Here is a 21,312-nt window from a genome sequence, read left to right on the forward strand (position 1 = left end):
GGGACCTGACACTATATCCAGGTAGATAGTGTCACAGTTGAACTGAATGGAATTAGGGGACACCCAGTTGATGTCCTCTGCAGAATTGCTTGGTTGGTGTGTGGGGAAATACCCCTCCACATCTGTTTTTAGAAGTGTTGAGTGATGAGTGAAAGGAAAAAGTAGATTTTTTTCCTATATCTCAGAGCACTTATTTCCATTTTTCCTACTAGCTGTGTTTAAGTGCCCTTGGTCTGGCTAGTGTCTATGGCTGCACTTGCTTTTAAGGAACACGTGGGAGGTGGCACACAAGCAGAAGCAAATGTATTCTTACAGAAGCTTCTGCATCAGTTCTCTGTTTCGTCTTTTACCCGGTTTTACCCGGGTACACCAAACCACATGGGACCCCTTAATCAGGTGTCCTTCCATGTTTTCCATTTCCTGGTCCGTGCTGTGGTCCTCTACATTTTGGATTTCATGATAGAGGCAAGAGTGAGCCACAGAGGAAGAGAGCCTTGACTGCTACCAAGAGAAGTTTTTAGCCCTCCTCTTGAGACAGGGTGGGGTCCCGTTGTGACACTCTGTCTTTGAGGGGTGAAGAGAGCACTTATCTGAAGTTAGGGGGCATGAAATAGGGAGAGTGCTTGGTCTGAAGTTGGGATGAGCAACTGTATAAAAATTACTTCACTTCTTTTTGGGTTATTTCCACTGGGGAGACAGAATTGCTAGCCGAAAAGAAACCAAGTTTTATGGTGTATATGTTGCTAGTTTGTTTTCCATAAAAAATAGTTTTATAATATCAGCAACATGTGAGTGTACCTAATTGGCCACAATCTTTTGAAACCATCAAAACACTATTTTGTATTATTTTTTGCTAGTATAATGTGTATAATATTACTTCAATTTCCTTAAGTAATTCTTTTAAATTTTTAGCTTTATTCACTAGCATACATTTCATGCATTTAAGTGTACAATTCAGTGAATTTTAGAATACTCACAGAGCTTTGCAACTGTCACCTCAATTTTTTAATTTTTAATTTAAAAACAAATTTATTGACAAATAAAAATTGTTGCCAGGCACGGTGGCTCACGCCTGTAATCCCAGCACTTTGGGAGGCCAAGGCCAGCAGATCAACGAGGTCAAGAGTTCGAGACCAGCCTGGCCAATACGGTGAAACCCCGTCTCTACTAAAAATACAAAAATTAGCCGGGTATGGTGGTACGTGCCTGTAGTCCCGGCTACGTGGGAGGCTGAGGCAGAAGAATCGCTTGAACCCAGGAAGCGAAGGTTGCACTGAGCCCAGATCATACCACTACACTCCAGCCTGGGTGACAGAGACTCCATCTCAAAAAAAAAAAATTTTTTTTATGGTGTACAACATGATGTTTTGAAATGTTTACAGGCCAGGTGTGGTGGCTCATGCCTGTAATCCCAGCACTTTGAGAGGCTGCGGGCAGAACACCTGAGGTTGGGAGTTCGAGACCAGCCTGACCAACATGGAGAAACCACATTTCTACTAAAAATACAAAAGTAGCCAGGTATGGTGGCGCATGCCTATAATCCCAGCTACTCGGGAGGCTGAGGCAGGAGAATTGCTTGAACCCAGGAGGCAGAGGTTGCAGTGAGCCTAGATCGCGCCATTGTACTCCAGCCTGGGCAAAGAGAGCAAAACTCCATGTCAAAAAAGAGAAAAAGAAAAAAGAAATATGTTTACATTGTGCAGTGGCTATATCATGCTAACATGCTAATTAACATGGATTACATCACATACTTACTGTTTGTGGTGAAAACACTTAGAATCTACCCTCATGGCAAGTTTCTTTTTTTCTTTTCTTTTCTTTTTTCTTTTTTTTTGAGACGGAGTTTCACTCTCGTTGCCTAGGCTGGATGGAGTACAGTGGTGCGATCTTGGCTCACTGCAACCTCCACCTCCCGAGTTCAAGTGATTCTCCTGCCTCAGCCTCCTGAGTAGCTGGGATTACAGGCACCCGCCATCATGACTGCCTAATTTTTGCATTTTTGTAGAGATGGGGTTTCACCATGTTGGCCAGGCTGGTCTTGAACTCCTGACCTCAGGTGATCTGCCTGCCTCAGCCTCCCAAAGTGCTAGGATTATAGGCCTGAGCCACCGTTCCCAGCCAGTGACAATTTTCAAGTATACAATACATTGTTAGCCACTGTTCCCAGCCAGTGGCAATTTTCAAGTATACAATACATTGTTATTAACTATAGTCACTATGTTGTTTCAGGTCTTATGTTTAAGTCTTGAATGTATTTTGAGTTGATTTTTGTGTATTGTATGCGATATATTATTCATTATATACTTTTAGTCGTTGGGTAAATTAGTAGAGTGGTTTGACATTTTTGGATAAAATTATCTTAATGTTTTTTTTTCAGCGTTGTAGAATGAATGAAGACACTGGCACTGATTATATAACACCTTGGCAGCTATCTCAAGTCGTTGATGGTGGAGGTATTGGAATTATAGAAGAAAGCAAACACACAAATTTGACTAAAGGCGATTTTGTGACTTCTTTCTATTGGCCCTGGCAAACCAAGGTTATTCTGGATGGAAATAGCCTTGAAAAGGTGATATATATATGAACGTATCTGATTTTTTTTCCTCGTATAATTCTTACTTTGTGCATTTGATATTCAGTTGTGTTTGTAATCAGGGAAAAATAAAAGCATATATTTTCTTTTAGCTAGCTGCCCAAATGTGGAAAGCCTTTGTTCCTTTTCCACTGTTAGCTGTGTAGGGAAGTTTAAATTGTCCTTCTGAAGGTTTGATAATTGAGCCTGCTAAAATAAACTGACAATAAACAGATTAACAGGAGAAAAACCATTTTAATTCATGTATGTGCACTGGAGCCTCACAGAAGAATAGGAGACTCAAAGGAGGGACCAGATAGTTGAAGGTTTTTTTTGTTTGTTTCTTTACTTGTTTGTTTTAGAGATGGGGTGTCACTGTGTTGCCCCAGCTGGTCTCAAACTCCTAGGCTCAAGCAGTCCTCCCACTTCAGCCTCCCAAAGTGCTGAGATTACAGGTGTGAGCTTGAAGTTTTTATAGCTAAAGGAATGGGGCTTGAGGCTTTTGGAGGAAATGGCAACAAAAAGGGAAAGGGGAGGAATTGCATGGTAAATAAAGGTTATCTTATTGTAGATAAAGTCTCTCAGGTAATAAAAGTTGTTTCAGAGCAGCTGCCAAAAGAATAGGCAGTAGCCTGACTGGGTCTGCCAATGACTTTATTTATTTAGAGACAGCGTCTCACTCTGTCACCCAGGCTGGATTGATCTTGGCTCACTGCAACTTCTGCCTCCTGGGTTCAAGTGATCTTCCCACTTCAGTCTCCTGAGTAGCTGGGATTACAGGTGTGCACCACCACGCCCAGCTAATTTTTTGTATTTTTAGTAGAGACGGGGTTTTGCCATGTTGGCCAGGCTGTTCTCAAACTCCTGACCTCAAGTGATCTGTCCGCCTCGGTCTCCCAAAGTGCTGGGATTACAGGCTTGAGTCACTGCACCCAGCCATTTTTATTAAACTTTTTGTAGAAACGAGTCTCACCATGTTGCCCAGGCTAGTCTTGAACTCCTGGCCTCAACCAATCCTCCCGCCTCAGCCCCACAAAGTGCTGGGATTACAGGTGTGAACCACTGTGCCCAGCCTTAATGGTACATTTTAAGCATTAGTAATGAGAACTGTTGGAGTTTGAGTTGATTTTTTTTTTTTTTCGAGACAGAGTCTTGCTCTGTTGCCCAGGCTTGAGCGCGGTGGTGCAATCTCAGCTCACTTCAACCTCTGCCACCCGGGTTCAAGTGATTCTCCTGCCTCAGCCACCCGGGTAGCTGGGATTACAGGCGCCTACCACCATGGCTGGCTAATTTTTGTATTTTTAGTAGAGACGGGATTTCAGCATCTTGGCCAGGGTGGTGTTGAACTCCTGACCTCATGATCCACCCGCCTTGGCCTCCCAAAGTGCTGGGATTACAGGCCTGAGCCACTGTACTCGGCCTGAGTTGATTTTTATAGGTACATGTTTATGTTGGAATTGCTCAGAGACTTAAAAATCTTCCAATGTTGCCAAGTATTTTTCTGTTAAGCATTTCCTTTTTTTTTTTTTTTTCATACTTGGGGCATTAACAAGAAAGAATATTTTGTCTCTTATATGGGAATTTTTTTTAAAGTTTCTTTTTTTTTTTTTTTTTTGAGACGGAGTCTTGCTTTGTCGCCCAGGCTGGAGTGCAGTGGCACGATCTTGGCTCACTGTAACCTCCACCTCCCAGGTTCAAACAATTCTCTGCCTCAGCCTCCTGAGTAGCTGGGTTTTGGGCACCCACCACCACACCCGGCTAATTTTTTGTATTTTTAGTAGAGACAGGGTTTCACCATTTTGGCCAGGCTGGTCTTGAACTCCGGACCTCGTGATCCACCCACCTCAGCCTCCCTAAGTACTGGGATTACAGGCGTGAGCCACTGCACCCGGCCTTAAAGTTTCTTTAATATAAAGAGAAGTAATATTGTTTTTTACTCTTTACAAATAAAGTATAGAATTTTAGCAAGACTGATGAATGGTTTACTCTTCTAGAAACCATATTGGGTTATTTATTATACTGATGGACTGCCATAACAGAATACTACAGGCTGGGTGGTTTAAACAACAGAAATTTATTTTCTCACAGTTCTGGAAGCTAGAAGTCCAAGATCAGAGTTCTGGAAAATTTGGTTTCTGGTGAGGCCCCTCCTCCTGGATTGCAGATGGCCGCCTTCTTGCTGTGTCCTCAGGCAGTCTTTCCTCTGTGGGTGTGCAGAGAGATAGATCTTGTTTCTTCTTCTTCTAAGGACATAAGTCCTTTTTTTTTTTTTTGAGATGAAGTCTAACTCTGTCGCCCAGGCTGGAGTGCAGTGGCATGATCTCAGCTCACTGCAACCTCCTGGGTTCAAGCGATTCTCCTGCCTCAGCCTCCCGAGTAGCTGGGATTACAGGCGCATGCCACCATGCCTTGCTAATTTTTTGTATTTTTAGTAGAGACAGGGTTTCGCCATGTTGGCTAGGCTGGTCTTTAACTCCTGGCCTCAGGTGATCTGCCTGCCTCGGTCTCCCAAAGTGCTGGGATTACAGATGTGAGCCACCGTGCCCAGCCTGGACACAAGTCTTGTTGGACTAGGACCCCACCTTTATGTCCTTATTCAATCCTAAATGTCTCCTTTAAGTCCGTATCTCCAAATAAAGTCACACTGGGGCTTAGGGCTTTACTATATAAATGTTGTGGGGACACAATTCAGTCCATAACACGTTGTCTCTACTTTGTTGTCTCAAAACAGGAATTCCTAGTATTGTTTTTAAAGGGTATATATTTTATTTTAGGTAGACCCACAACTTGTGGATGGACACCTTTCATATTTTCTTGGAGCTATAGGTATGCCTGGTTTGACTTCCTTGATTGGGATACAGGAAAAAGGTCATATAACTGCTGGATCTAATAAGACAATGGTTGTCAGTGGGGCTGCAGGTGCCTGTGGATCCGTGGCTGGGCAGGTAAACTTTCTGAGAATTATTTGATTTTCTGATTATTTGAGGATTGTTATAATTCATAATTGAAATTCCGGATATATGTATACCATTAAAAATATAAAATTGGATAAATTTTTTTTTTCTTTTTTGAGACAGAGTCTCCAGGCTGGAGTGCAGTGGCGCAATCTCGGCTCACTGCAACCTCCGTCTCCTGGGTTCAAGAGATTCTCATGCCTCAGCCTCTAGAGTAGCTGGGACTACAGGTGTGTGCCACCACACCTGGCTAGTTTTTGTATTTTTAGTAGAGATGGGGTTTTGCCATGTTGGCCAGGCTGTTCTTGAACTCCTGGCCTCAAGAGATCCACCTGCTTTGGCCTCCCAAAGTTCTGGGATTACAGGCGTGAGCTACCATGCCCAGCCAAAATTGAATGAATTTATAATGGCTTTCACACGTTTCTTGTAAAAATTTTTTTTTTTTTTTTACCTACTTAGACTCTCTTACTAACAGTATGAAAAATGTAGATTTTAGTGTCTTATTCTCTGTTAACCAAAAAGAGATATAGTAAATGCTAAAGCTTTGCTTTCATTATTATAAGGAAGAGAATGATAGAGAAGCTGTTTGGAATTCCATGAATTAAAAGTTAAACTCACATTTTAAATTAATATCCTCAAATAAGAAACCACTTATTGAATTCTAGAAGTGTAAACATTTTGATAGAATTTTATGAAGTCGGCCTGGCACAGTGGCTCATGCCTGCAATCCCAGTGCTTTGGGAGGCCAACTTGGCAGAGATTACTTGAGGAAAGGAGCTCAAGACCAGCCTGGGCAACATAGTAAGACTCTTCAGTAAATAAATTAGCCCAGCGTGGTGGCACCCCTGTTGTCCTAACTACTTGAGAGGCTGAGGCAGGAAGAGTACTTCAGCCCAGGAGTTCGAAGTTACAGTGAGCTATGATTGCACCACTGTACTCCAGCCTGGGTGACAGACCCTGTTTCTTTAAAAAAACAAAAAAAGAATCTTATAAAAGTACATCCTTTTATAAATAATAGCCTTTATAGGTTGAAACCATTGAAAACAAACATTGTGTCCGAGCTGTGATTTTAGTTCGCCACAAGCTTGAAAAATAATGAATTGCACGTGATGTTTTGGGTCTGATTATTTATTCCTTTTATGAAATCATATTTAATTTGCAAAATTTTATTTTTTAAAATTATTATTCTTTGATTTTATATTTTTCAATGAGTGAAAGCCAAAAATTGTGAGATTTTAACATTTAAAGTACATATGGTCCCCAACTTATGATGGTTCTGCTTTACAATGATGCAAAAGCCCTATGCATTCAGTGGAAGCCATACTTTGAATTTTGAATTTTGGTCTTTTCCCAGGCTAGTGATATCAGTATGACACTCTCTTGAGATGCTGGGCAGCGGCAACAATCTATAGCTCCTGGTCAGCCACTGTATGTGGCTGAACAACTCCGGGAATCATGCCCAGCTGGAGTGGATGTTTATTTTGACAATGACCATAAGAGTAAACAACTGGTACTCTACGGTGTACTGTGTTGCCAGATGATTTTGCCCAGCCATAAGTGTTCTGAGCGTGTTTTAGGTAGGCTAGGCTAAGCTATGATGTTCAGTAGGTTAGGTATATTAAATGCATTTTTTGCTTAGGAGATTTTCAACTAATGAGGGACATATCCCTATCATAAGTTGAGGAACATAAGTCTACCTTTGTTCAATTTTAATAATTTTTTTATGATGACATTGTCTGCCCTCAGTTCTTTTAGTTTCAAATTACTTTTCATTAAAAGCAGCGTAATCTAACGTTAATTGTAATGAACACTGTCATATACCTGTAATATCTTGTATACTTGTACATTTTTACATTTAAATGTGACAATATAAAGCCATCTAATCTTCAAATTTCCCCCCTAGATTGGCCATTTGTTAGGTTGTTCCAGAGTGGTGGGAATTTGTGGAACACATGAGAAATGCGTCCTCTTGACCTCAGAACTGGGCTTTGATGCTGCAATTAATTATAAAAAAGACAATGTGGCAGAACAGCTCCGTGAATCATGCCCAGCTGGAGTGGATGTTTATTTTGACAATGTTGGTGGTAACATCAGTGATACAGTGATAAGTCAGGTTGTTTGCTGATTTCTATAACAAATTTGAATACTGCACTTTATATGTTGTGATATCTTTTTACCTAATACTGAGAAAAAAATTTATAAAATTGGAGGGATTATTGTGACTTAATGTGATGATCAGTATTGTATTTAAGTGATACAAAAGAGCTTGCTGATACCTACTTCCATTTACTTGCAGATTTGTACTGTGAACTTCAATTTCAGTTATTTGCTACCAATATTATATTTTTCACTTTTGGTTTATTTTTGTGAAAAATTACAGTTGCATTGTTGAAATGCTGAAGCTCTGACCCCTAACTCACCACTGACAAACGCACAGCCATGGCCCCAGACCTTGCGTAGAGAATGGGTTTCATAGACTGCATGTATTTATGCATATTTACTAACAATATTATAAAATATCAACATGAGGTATTAACACTACATAGTCCTTTGCTGCATCTAAAATTATTTGCAGTTGAGATTATTAAATTATTTAAATCCAAAAAAATACAGTTCTACCACTAATAAGTAGCAACAACAACTAATGTAATTCTTTTGCTGATTACCAACCATTTATTTGCCTCTGTGTTCCTTTGGAATGTAATTATTTCTAGCTAGTTAAAATTCTTAAATACCTCTAACAGGTAAATTAAAAAATCGAACTAGTTGACAAAAAGGATTAAATAGTCAAGGAGGCTTTCATTATGGCAGCCATAAAATCAGTAAACATAGGAAAGGGATATTTTATCATCATTTTTCTCTGTGCAGATGAATGAGAACAGCCACATCATCCTGTGTGGTCAAATTTCTCAGTACAACAAAGATGTGCCTTATCCTCCCCCGCTATCCCCTGCTATAGAGGCAATCCAGAAAGAAAGAAACATCACAAGGTATGTTCTTCCTCTTTGCCCTTATTACCAGGTTCATGGGGTTTTAAATATCATAGATGTGTATGAAATCTATTGTTCTTCATAGACACTTTTTTTTATTAAATAAAACTTTAGGTCGGGCATAGTGGCTTACACCTGTAATCCTAGCACTTTGGGATGCTGAGACGGGTGGATTGCTTGAGGCCAGGAGTTCAAAACTAGCCTGGACAACATGGTGAAACCCCTTCTCTACTAAAAATACAGAAAATTAGCCGGGCGTAGTGGTGGGCGCCTGTAATCCCAGCTACTTGGGAGGCTGAGGCAGGAGAATCACTTGAACCTGGGAGGTGGAGGTTGCAGTGAGCCGAGATCATGCCACTGCACTCCATCCAGGCTGGGCAACGAGAACGAAACTCCGTCTCAAACAAACAAACAAACAAAGAAAAACCTTTAAAATACACATTTTTTAAGCCGGTTCAATATTTAGGTTTTGGCTAACTAGCTACCTGAAAACTGATAGTTATTGGCTTTGACTGGCCTGGGTTAGGTCACATGAGGGTCAAGAAAGGATGTTACCCACAAAGGAAAAATCTTGGTGCTATTAACAAATGGGGTGGTAGATACTGGGCAGACAAAAATTATTATTATTTGAGATGGAGTCTCGCTCAGCCACCCAGGCTGGAGTACAGTGGCGCGATCTCAGCCCACTGCAACCACCGTCTCCCAGGTTCAAGCGATTCTCCTGTCTCAGCATCCCGAGTAGCTGGGACTACAGGCGCTCGCTACCATGCCCGGCTAATTTTTTTGTATTTTTAGTAGAGACGGGGGTTTCACCATGTTGGCCAGGCTGGTCTTGAACTCCTGACCTCAGGTGATCAGCCCACCTCGGCCTCCCAAAGTGTTAGGATTACAGGCGTGAGCCACTGCGTCCGGCAACAAAAATTATTAATAGAAGTCTTCTACATTTACACCTGTGTAACTACGCATAAAACTGTATCTGATCAGACTCAATGTGTTATGTCCTAATATTTTAAGGATTAACAGATATTAGAATTCTGGAATGGTTTGATCTTGGAATACCACTCCCGTTATATTCTCTGATCATTATCCTTTTCTTCCTCACTGCAGGGAAAGATTTCTGGTATTAAATTATAAAGACAAATTTGAGCCTGGCATTCTACAGCTGAGTCAGTGGTTTAAAGAAGGAAAGCTAAAGGTAGAACTTCTATTCTTTATCAATATAATTCTTCCTGCTACTTGATATAATTTTGCATTATTTAAATATACTATAGCAAACATACTAGTTTCATTATAAAAATTCCTACAAAACAAAAGTATGATGAATATTATAAATTAACTACCTCCCAAGTGAGTATAACCTCCTGATTAACAAACCCTTGCTTGTTATTCCCTTTATCTAAAATTTTTTAGCTTTAGTTTCCATAGATTATATTACAGAATCATTAGGTTTTCCCGCCAAATGTAAAATCGTTGTTTATTAATTTAACAAATATTTATGGGATGCTACTATGTGTTAGAAGCTGTGCTTTCTCAAAAATCATGTGAGCACCTCCTGATGCTTATACCACCATACTTCTTCCCTGTCCTCCCTGGACATTCTAATGTATGTCTTAGTTGTTGATTGAAAATGAGGAGTTATTAATCTGGGCTTCAGACATACTGGCCTAGGCTATTTTTTTTTTTTTGAGACGGAGTCTCACTTTGTCACCCAGGCTGTAGTGCAGTGGCGCAATCTCGGCTCACTGCATCCTCCGCCTCCTGGGTTCAAGCGATTCTTCTGCCTCAGACTCCCGAGTAGCTGGGATTACCGCCACATGCCACTCGCTCAGCTAATTTTTGTATTTTTAGTAGAGATGGGGTTTCACCGTGTTGGCCAGGCTGGTCTCAAACTCCTGACCTCAAGTGATCTTCCCATCCAGCCTCCCAAAGTGCTGGGATTACAGTTGTGAACCAATGCGCCCGGACTGGCCTAGGCTATTCTTGAAACCTGCAAATGATAGGCAAAGTTGTACCTCTGTGTGCTTCTGTACTTTTCTTTTTCTGTTTTAGAGTGTATAGCTTGTGATCTGTTACTAATTGAAGAGATTAAACAACGGGAAAATAGGATATTACTTTAAAAAAATCAATTGATAGGAAGCTTTTCTGGGCTACCTACATGAAATAAAGAATATCTATTTTTAGACAGAAAGTGCTAAATAGTATTTCTGCCTTTTGTAATTATGGAAACTATTATATAGAAACACTGAAGTTTAAAGATTATTAAATCTAGCTATTTTGATTTACAGATTAAAGAGACGGTAATAAATGGGTTGGAAAACATGGGAGGTAAGATGAATGTAGACTTATTTATTATGTACATGTGCTCAGCACACAAAGATAAAGTCTCTTTATTTTTATTTATTTTTTTTTGAGACGGAGTCTTGCTCTGTTGCCCAGGCTGGAGTGTAGTGGCATGATCTCAGCTCACTGCAAGCTCTGCCTTCCAGGCTCACGCCAGTCTCCTGCCTCAGCCTCCCAAGTAGCTGGGACTACAGGCGCCTGCCACCACGCCTGGCTAATTTTTTATATTTTTAGTAGAGACGGGGTTTCACTGTCTTAGCCAGGATGGTATCGATCTCCTGACCTTGTGATCTGCCCGCCTCGGCCTCCCAAAGTGCTGGGATTACAGGCGTGAGCCACCACGCCTGGCCCTTTTTTTTTTTTTTTGAGACGGAGTCTTGCTCTGTCTCCCAGGCTGGAGTGCAGTGGCATGATCTTGGCTCACTGCAACCTCCACCTCCCGAGATCAAGCAATTCTCCTGCCTCAGTCTACCAAGTAGCTGGGACTACAGGTGTGCACTAGTATGCCTGGCTAATTTTTGTATTTTTAGTAGAGACAGGGTTTCAACATATTGGCCAGGCTGGTCTTGAACTCCTGAATTCAAGTGATTTGCCTGCCTCAGCCTCTCAAAGTGCTGGGATTACAGGCGTGAGCCACCGCACAGGCCAAAGTCTTTTATCTTTTAATGCTACCTCTTTGGCCTCCCCTTCCCTGCCCTTCTCTCCCCTCACCTCCCTTTTTTTTTTTTTAGAGATGATCTTGCTCTGTTGCCCAGGCTGGAGTGCAGTGGCATGATCATAGCTAACTGTAACTTATGAACCCATGGGCTCAAGCAATCCTCTCACCAGAGTAGCTGAGACTACAATTACCTGCCACTATGCCCAGCCTTTTTTTTTTTAAATTTTCCATAGAAACAGGGTCTCATTATATTGTCCAGGCAACTCCTGGCCTCAAATGATCCTCTGCCTCAGCCTCCCAAAGTGCTGGAATTTACAGGTGTGAGTGCCTAGCCCTTTTTTAAATTTTTGAGACAGGGCCATGCTCTGTCACCTGGGCTGGAGTGCAGTGGTGCGATCACGGCTCACTGCAGCCTCTACCTCCCAGGTTCAGGTGATGCTCCCACCTTAGCCCCCCAAGTAGCTGGGGCTACAGGCACACACCACCACTCCCAGCTGATTTTTGTATTTTTAGTAGAGATGGGGTTTCACCATGTTGGTCAGGCTGGTCTTAAACTCCTGACCTCAAGTGATCCACCCACCTTGGCCTCCCAAAGTGCTGGGATTACAGTTGTGAGGCCCCATGCCCGGCCTTCACTCACATTTTATTCCCATGTTTTTTTTGCCTCTAGTCTTCAGATACTGTAAACAATGAACATTGATGTGCATACCAGTTAGATACCAATTAAATCTTTCCAGTATGGGCAAAACATTTTTTTAAGATGTTAATTGGGTTAGTTTGTGAATAACTTTTTACTTGAGATTTCTTTTCATGACCATTTTCTTCTATGCTTAATATTCAAAATCATTGAAAAAATTATTTAACATAATTTTATATGTTGTACCTTTTGGAAACAAGTATGATAGTGACATCTATCTTTTCAGATAACCTACTTTCTCTTTTTCCAGCTGCATTCCAGTCCATGATGACAGGAGGTAACATTGGAAAGCAGATAGTTTGCATTTCAGAAGAAATCTCTTTGTAATTGCTGTAAATGTCATCAAGGCAATCATAGATTTCTTTTCCATTTTGCATATTTTCAAAGATATGTTAAAAATCCTTAGAATATACATAGCTCTTGATTTAAATGTGATCATAGGTGTTATTTTTAGTTGCACAGGGGATTTGATACAACCATTAATGGATCATATGCAATAGGTTTTTAAAAATTAATAACTTTTAATAATTACTTTTATTAATTTAAAATAGAACGCTTGAGAGGCACTTTGTAAAGATTTGTTAAACTGGAAACGTTTTACATGATCTGATACAACCATTAATGAATCATACACAATAGGTTTTTTAAAATTAATACTAATAACTTTTATTAATTTAAAATAGAATGCTTAAAATAAAATAGAGTGCTTGGGAGGCACTTAGTAAAGATTTGTTGAACTGAAAATGTTTTACATGATTCTTAAACTGAAACTTGGTGTAAAAATTGAATTGAGATGGCCTTTTTTTTCACATTGTAGACTGAAAAGAGACTTAATGGTATGATGTGTACATAGGGACTGGGGGCAGGATTGGGGGTTTCCGAGCTTGTGTAACAGTTTTTGGGATAGGAGACCAGCAGCTTTGGGTTGGGATTAGTATGGGAAGATAAATAACTTAGGTTGGTTAAGTTGACAAGACTTACTCCAGAGGATCATCTCTTTGTATTTGCCAAATAATTTACTGTATAGCCTAAAAACTCCATATATATTGAGAAAAGCATATGTTTATTTTAGGTTAGCAGGCACATACTGTCAAGTTGTAAAGATTGAGAGGGCAAACAGATGTAAACATCACTTGGAGTTTTAGGTGATTAAAAAGATTGATAGCCGGGCCTGATGTCTCAAGCCTGTAATCCTAGCACTTTGGGAGGCAGAGGCGGGCAGATCACTTGAGGTCAGGAGTTCGAGACCAGCCTGGCCAACACGGTGAAACCCCGTCTCTCTAAAAATACAAAAATTAGCTGGGCGTGGTGGCACGCGCCTGTAATCCCAGCTACTCAGGAGGCTGAGGCTGGAGAATCATTTGAACCTGGGAGGGGGAGGTTGCTGTGAGCTGAGCTTGCACCATTGCATTCCAGCCTAGGCAACAAGAGTGAAATTCCATCTCAAAAAACAAAAACAGATTGACAACAAAGACAGTTTCAGAAAATGACAGGACTGAGCAAATTAACAAATGTTTGTAAACATGAATGTTCAGGAACTACTGATGTACCTCAAAAGTTTGTTTTATTAATTGTACTCAACCCTCGCAGAACAGTAAAACTGAAGATTGTTTCTGAATGTTTTGGCTTATGATTGTCTACACACTGCCAATATACTTTTGTATGCAACATTTGTAATAAGTAGATTCAAACTGTGTTGGTAAACAGCCTCCCCAGTTTTCGTAAGTGGCCCTTTCTTGTTACTTTTCCTGGACCATTTCATCTCCTGAGGGGGTTTCACCTTTTCTCTGTATGTTGCTAACTCCCAAATCTCCATCTGTATTTCTGACCTCTTTCTTGAGCACCGGACCTTTACCTCCAAGTAAATATCCTCAGCTCTGGATTGGCACCTTATACTCTGCTTTTTTCTTCTTTTTTTTTTTTTTTTTTTTGAGACGGAGTCTTGCTCAGTCGCCCAGACTGGAGTGCAGCGGCACGATCTCGGCTCACTGCAACCTCCACCTCCCGGGTTCAAGCGATTCTCCTGCCTCAGTCTCCCGAGTAGCTAGGATTACAGGCGCGTGCCACCATGCCTGGCTAATTTTTTGTGTTTTTAGTAGAGACGGGTTTTCACGGCGTTAGCCAGGATGGTCTCGATCTGCTGACCTCGTGATCCGCCCACCTTAGCCTTCCAAAGTGCTGGGATTAAAGGCGTGAGCCACCGGGTCCGGCCTACTCTGCTTTTCTAAAGTGGAATTATCTTCCTCGGAAACGTTTCTCCTTTATTTTAAATCACCATTAGTAATTTGTGTACCCAAACCTGTCATCAAGGCTTATCTTTAACCTTGAAAATGCCTTTTTAAAGAGAACTTTAATTCCCACGGTTGAGTCTCTCATTCTTCCGCACGCAAATATTTTAAAATAAGTAATTTCAAGAAGTCAGTCAAACTCACAAAGCTTTAACAAGGTGGCATCCGGCTTGGAAGTCAAGTGTTCAAGCTCGCAGTCGGGACATCCAAGAGCTCTTTACATCCTAATTACAACACGGAACCCAGACTCACTGCATACCCCGTCCCGTATATAATGCAAAACTTGATTCTGCAAGTTCCTTTCTCGGGCGGTGAAACTTCGAGGTCCTCTCCATGGAGACCTTTGATAAATGTTTAAGCAGTGATCTTTTCTTTCTCGTTTGCCTCCATTGCAACGCCTCCGCTCATGGGAAAAACTACTCCCTCCGCTACTGCGGGGTGGCAGTGACGTCAACGAATTAGCTGACCTGTTTTTTCGGGCTTCGCGGACATAGGAGTCCCGAAGGCCGAGGGTGAGTGAGTGGGAGCGGGGCGGCTGCGGCTCCTCCTGTCCGGGGCGGAGCCCTGCGTCGCGGGCCTGGGCAGGCCCGGCCAGCAGCCTTGACGTCTGGGTCCCGAGCAGTGCGGCAGCCGCCCGGCACTGAGGCGAGCGAGTGGGTGTGTGCGTGGGGGGTCGGCCAAACTTCCTGTCCCGCGCTCGAGCTGCTTCCGGCGGGAGCCGGAAGACGCTGTGTGTGGACGGAATTCGGGACAGACAGACGGCCGGCCGGCTCCCCGGAACTGGAAGGTGAGCTCCGAGGTGGGCCTGGCCACACCTGCTCGGTTAGGTAGTACCCGAGAGGGCGGGGGCCAGTACCGGCTACTTGGGGCCTGGGGCCGAGTTCGCCACGAGAGAGGAAACCGCCCTCCTTGGGCATCCCTCCTGGATCTGGCGGGCCCGGGAGCGGCCAGTCTGAAGCCCTGCGGCTTTGGCCGTTCCCCTCGCGGGTTTTTAGGGGCGATGTTCCTGCTCCTTTGCTTGGTTTTGGGGCAGGGATATAGGAACAGACTGTCCTGAGAAAGCCAGTCAGCGAGTCTGCGGGGCGGGGGCTCTTGGACTGCACCCGCAGCCGGGGCCTGCCTGCGGACCTTGGGGCCTTATTTCTGAGGCCTTTGTGGTATGGGGTAGAGGATGCCAGGAGGCCTTGCCCTGAGTGTTTCAGTCCAGAGCTACCCTCTCCTTTCATACCACTTATTTTCTGGGTGTGGAAAAGGGACAGCTGCCTACTCGGCTGGGCTGGTCGCCCGTTTCTCCTTTGCCTGTCAGTTCGGGGGGCAGGAGTGTGTGGATTGTGTTTACAGCCTTTATACATTTCGTGTCGAATTTATCTTCTGAAGTTTCTGAAGATAATCCAATTTATTAAAGTTTATCCCACTTGATCATGAGGCTCAGAAATGCATTTAGGCACCATTTGGAGGTTAAATATTATTAACTTGGGACTTAAGAATTAGTACTTAGGTTGGAACGAAGGTCAACAACGCAGCATATTTGCAATAAATAAAGGAAACATTTGGAAATAAAGTCGGGCATTTTGTTAGGGAGTGAGAAATTGCACTTGGTTTTTTCTTAGTGTGGTGCAGAGTAAAAGACAACTAAAGTAGCAGTCAGAAGTTTTAAGTTCTAGTTTTTTACGTTTTACATCTAAATAGATGTCTAATTTTTGGCAAGTTGCTGAATCTCTAGCTTTGGGGAGTTTTTCTGTAAACGAAGGGGTTTACCTTTAGGGCTATGACAATTGTTCCGAGGCACTGAACTTTGAGTAGAAGTGACATAAGCATTTCTTTGTTTTGGAAAGATAACTTGAATGGCTGCATAAAGGATGCACTGGAAAGAGGAATTTTAAACGCGGGGTGACCAGTTAGAAGCCTGTTTTAATAGTATAGTAGAAAGTTACTGAGAGACCTAAACAGGGCATTACAGTAGGGAATAGAGAACATTCTGGGAACAGAGAATCACGGGAATTATTTAAAAATGGAGAATGAGAGAGATTTAAAGACCTAGAATTTGCAGCTGAGTGGGAGGAAGATTGGGCGATCATTGAAATAGATAATACAAGAAGAACAGGTTTGGTAAGGAAGATAATAATCTGGATTTTGGACATTGTTAGGTTTGAGATGCTGTTGGATATACATGTGGAGATACCTAACAAGCAGTTAGAAATGAAGGTTTGGAGTTCAGAAGAGATGACTAGAGAAAAATGTAGGTATCATTTGTAGTGTCATTCATTCATTATACAAATATTTAGTACCTACCAGTTGCTTACTGGGAAGCTTGTATGGAAGCCCTTTAAGCTCATAGTAAACACGTTAGAAGTGGGAAGTGACTGTTAATGGGCACAGGGTTTCCTTGTGAAGTAATGAAATGTTGTAAAATTGATCGTGGTACTGCTTGTACAACTCTGAATAAACTAAAGATATTTTAATTGTACTCTTTAAATGAGTCAATAGTATGGTATGTGAACGATATCTTAGTGAAACTAATTTTTAAAAAAGATTTACATTGCAGTTTTGGAAATCTGTTGAGTAAGGAATTGGGAATAGGAGTGTTTAATTGTGTATTTGCCGTTACACCTGTAGCTAATGTACATAGTATGTTGCTCTGTTAAAGATGAGATCCCCACAGTACACTTGATAAGATACTGAGTGCTCTAGTACAAATTCTTTTGAGTTCAGTTGCATATCTTAATGCATCTTGCTATTTTTTATTTTATTCATACTGTACACATACAAATCATAAACTTGGACACAAAAATTGTATGGCAGTACTTAGTTATAATATGAATACCCAGTGCTTGAGAAAATGCTCGTGTTAATTTTTAAAGATTATTGAAGTGAAAACACTGAAATAAAAAGATGTCATAGATAACATATAAAGGACAGTAAATAGTTGTCTGGTTCCTCAGAGATTTTACAATCCTGGAATCTCAAAGTTGGAGGAACCTTAAGGATGACTTAAACAACAAACATCTGATAATTTCTTGGCTTGTTACGACAAGCTGGAATTGGGGAAGAGGAATTCTTGTTTTTTTTGAGACAGCCTCCATTTGTTACCCAGGCTGGAGTGCAGTGGCATGATCACTGCTCAGTGCAGCCTCGATCTCCTGGGCTAAAGCAATCCTCCTACTCAGCCTCCCTAGCAGCTAGGACCGCAGGCATGTGCCACCATGTGATGCTAATTGAAAAAAATTTTTTTTTTTAGAAATAGAATCTCACTGGCCGAGATCGCACCACTGCATTCCAGCCTGCGTGACAGAGCGAGACTCAGTCTCAAAAAAAAAAAAAAAAAAGAAATAGGGTCTCACTGTGTTGCCTAGGCTGAGAAAAGGAATTCTTAGGCCATGGAGGTTCAGGGTCAAACCTAGAGAGATGTAATCACTATTCACGCCAAAGATTCCTGCATACTTCTGGTGTGGGTGGGAGTCCTGGCTTTGCAACTTAATAACTTGGTAATTAAGTAATATACTGAGCCTTGGTTCCTTCCTCTCTAAATAGAGGGATGGATAAACCGTATGAAGCTGTTGCAGTGCTTGAATAAGAAAAATATGTGTGGAAGAAAAGTCAGGGATTTATGATACTTTATGTGGGAAACTTGGAAGGAGCATTTCCATTTATATCTTGTAAATGGTTACTTCTTTTTTTTTTTTTGACACAGAGTCTTGCTCTGTCACCCAGGCTGGAGTACAGTGGAGCGATCTTGGCTCGCTGCAATCTCCGCCCCCCAGGTCCAAGCGATTCCCCTACCTCAGCCTCCTGAGTAGCTGGGACTGCAGGCACGTGCCACCACACCTAGCTAATTTTTTGTATTTTAGTTGAGACGGGGTTGCACCATCTTGGCCAGGATGGTCTCGATCTCCTGACCTCGTGATCTGCCCGCCTCGGCCTCCCAAAATGCTGGGATTACAGGTGTGAGCCACTGCTCCTGGCCTAAATGGTTACTTTTTTACAATGAAAAATGAGGATTTCAGGAAGCTAGAAAGAGAAATGGAGAAACCAACAGGACAAAAAAACATCTATTCAGTTACTTTTTTTTTTTTTTTTTTGAGATGGAGTCTTGCTCTGTTGCTCAGGCTGGAGTACAGTGACACAGTCTCAGCTCACTGCAACCTCTGTGTCCCTGGTTCAAGCGATTCTCCTGCCTCAGCCTCCCGAGTAGCTGGGATTACAGGCACCTGCCACATGCCCGGCTAATTTTTGTATTTTTAGTAGAGATGGGTTTTCGCCATGTTGGCCAGGCTGGTCTTGAACTCCTGACCTCAGGTGACCCACCCGCCTCGGCCTTCCAAAGTGCTGGGATTACAGGCGTGAGCCACCGTGCCCAGCCTAAGTGCCCTTTTTGTAAAGTCTGTCTTGTTCTACCTTTCCACACTACCTGGTGTTAATTGGAAACTTAAAGTACCCATTGATTGAAAATATACCCATCCTGGATACATTTTACACTGTATGATTATTTGTAATAGTGCTCCCAATTTTAGTAACAATTGTACAAAATAAAATGGACTCACATTCCAAAATCCTGAAAATAAACTAAGCTATAAGAAAGTAAGAATTTAAATTATAGGGAGTGGCTGTGCGCGGTGGCTCATGCCTGTAATCTCAGCACTTTGGGAGGCCACGGCAGGCGGATCACCTGAGGTTAGGAGTTCGAGACCAGCCTGACCAACACGGAGAAACCGTCTCTACTGAAAATACAAAATTAGCCAGGCGTGGTGGCTCATGCCTGTAATCCCAGCTACTCCAGGAGACTGAGGCAGGAGAATTGCTTGAACCTGGGAGGCAGAGGTTGCAGTGAGCCGAGATCGTGCCATTGCGCTCCAGCCTGGGCAACAAGAGCAAAACTCCATCTCAAAATAAATAAATAAATAAAAGGGAGAGAACAGCCACATCAGGGTCCTGAGAGCACTACCTTTGGGAAACGCTCTTCAAATTTTAACTCTTTTTTTAATGTAATTTTAAAAATTATCAAAACAATATGGTTGCCTTTTAGAAATATTGGAAAATTGAGAAAAGAATATTAAGTCACACCAGCCTACCACACAGTATAGCTACTGTCATAGCTGTATGAATCTCCTTTTACTTTTTCTGATGCTTATTATAGCTGGTTTTAATAATAGCAAGTATATAATTTTGTATTTTATTTTTATAATTTAACATGTCAGTCATTTGTTGTTGCATTGTCTTCATAGCATTTGTTTGTTGGTTTGTTTTCTGAGATAGAGTCTTGCTCTGTCACCCAGGCTGGAGTGCAGTGGTCCAACCTTGGCTCACTGCAACCTCCACCTCTTGGGTTCAAGGGATTCTCCTGCCTCAGTCTCCTGAGTAGCTGGGATTACAGGTGCCTGCGACCATGCCCAGCTAATTTTTGTATTTTTAGTAGAGAGGGGGTTTCACTATGTTGGCCAGGCTGGTCTCAAACTGTTGACCTCAAGTGATTCACCTGCTTCAGTCTATCAAAGTGCTGGGATTACAGGTGTAAGCCACCACACCCAGCCCTTCATAGCATATTTTGAAGTGACAGTGCCATATTTAATCAACCATTCCCTAATTGGGGGGGGGGGTGTGTGTATACAGTGCTTCCAGTTGTTTATTATTACATAGGATAAGATGGACATCTTTGGACATAGCTCTATCCATATTTAAGATAGTTTATTAGATTATTAGAGGTTGAAATACTGCATCAAAGCATAGTATTTTTATGGATTTTGATGCCTGTTGAGCTTGTTGTATTTTAAAAGAAGTGTTTTGGTTTGAATTCTTTATTTGCTTGCTTGTTGTGATTTTTTTTGTATATGTAAAGAAGTGTCTTTATGTACCTGTGTTTTCCCACTGCTCTTAATGCCCCCTCTCTCTTTTTTACCCCTATTCTAGGTTACATTGATTACCCACCTAGTACAACATCTTACGGGAAAAGCATAGTATTTGCTAGAGGAATATGAACATAACAGGAAGGTATCATTGGCTCTGAATTAAATTTGAACTTGTCCCCTGAATAGCTACAGGTTTTGGAAGCTGAATCAATGTTATCAGATGAGTTAGAATCCAAACCAGAGGTGAGCCCAGTCAGCTTGTTTCCTTTTCTTTTGGTGGGCTATATTTCAAAGTTTATCTTTAGTGTAGGGGTCAGCAAACTTTTTCTTTAATGAGCCAGATAATAAATATTTTAGGTTTTTTAAGCTATATGGTTTTGATTGTTACTATTTTTTCAAAGATTTAAAAATTATATTTTTATCTTTTGTGATTGTTTTTATATCTGTTTTTCAGTATATGTGAAATCATTATACATTTGGATAATGTAATAAAATCTTATAAGTAAAAATATGTTTATGTATAAATATATACATAAATATGAGATACATGTGATGTATAGATATATAAGTATATAAATATTTACTACTACAAATTCTTCTTTTGTTTATTTTATATATATCTGTAAGTATTTTCTTTCTAAATGTGATTGGGGATTTAAACATTTTTTGTTGTTCACTTTTCTTACTTTAAATTTAGCACATCTGTGTTGCAAAGTGGTCACTGAATTTGGAATCAGATTACTTAAATTTGAGGATTGGCATTGCTCCTAACTAGTCATGTGACCTTAGACAAGTCACTTAATGTCTTCAATTTGATGCCTCAGCTGTAAAATACACCTTAAGTTTGGGTGCGGTGGCTCACGCCTGTAATCCCAGCACTTTGGGAGGCCGAGGCGGGTGGATCATAGGTCAGGAGTTCGAGACCATCCCGCCTAACATGGTGAAACACTGTGTCTACTAAAAATACAAA

General features: G+C 41.4%; 2 protein-coding genes across 15 annotated transcripts in view; both read left to right on the forward strand.

Moving 5' to 3' along the window:
- Positions 1-13,829, forward strand: part of PTGR2 (prostaglandin reductase 2) — a 33,536-nt gene extending 19,707 nt beyond the window's left edge. For 7 of the 10 annotated variants that reach the window (XM_002824930.6, XM_063715916.1, XM_063715918.1 and 4 more), the window contains exons 4-10: positions 2,378-2,569; positions 5,347-5,517; positions 7,430-7,639; positions 8,395-8,516; positions 9,624-9,711; positions 10,802-10,841; positions 12,462-13,829. In XM_002824930.6, coding sequence (XP_002824976.2) covers positions 2,378-2,569; positions 5,347-5,517; positions 7,430-7,639; positions 8,395-8,516; positions 9,624-9,711; positions 10,802-10,841; positions 12,462-12,538 — 900 coding nt within the window. In that variant the 3' untranslated portion in view covers positions 12,539-13,829. The remainder of the gene's footprint in view (positions 1-2,377; positions 2,570-5,346; positions 5,518-7,429; positions 7,640-8,394; positions 8,517-9,623; positions 9,712-10,801; positions 10,842-12,461) is intronic. The other 3 variants (XM_063715922.1, XM_063715923.1, XM_063715921.1) reach the window with 1 other exon arrangement.
- A 1,324-nt stretch (positions 13,830-15,153) lies between these two features.
- The window catches only part of ZNF410 (zinc finger protein 410), a 46,459-nt gene continuing 40,300 nt past the window's right edge, over positions 15,154-21,312 (forward strand). For 2 of the 5 annotated variants that reach the window (XM_024231311.3, XM_063715279.1), the window contains exons 1-3: positions 15,165-15,286; positions 16,647-16,738; positions 20,404-20,585. In XM_024231311.3, the coding sequence (XP_024087079.2) occupies positions 20,553-20,585 (33 nt within the window). In that variant the 5' untranslated portion in view covers positions 15,165-15,286; positions 16,647-16,738; positions 20,404-20,552. 5 annotated transcript variants of the gene reach the window in all.

The sequence above is a fragment of the Pongo abelii genome, chromosome 15, assembly GCF_028885655.2.
Source record: "Pongo abelii isolate AG06213 chromosome 15, NHGRI_mPonAbe1-v2.0_pri, whole genome shotgun sequence".
NCBI classification, from domain to species: domain Eukaryota; kingdom Metazoa; phylum Chordata; class Mammalia; order Primates; family Hominidae; genus Pongo; species Pongo abelii.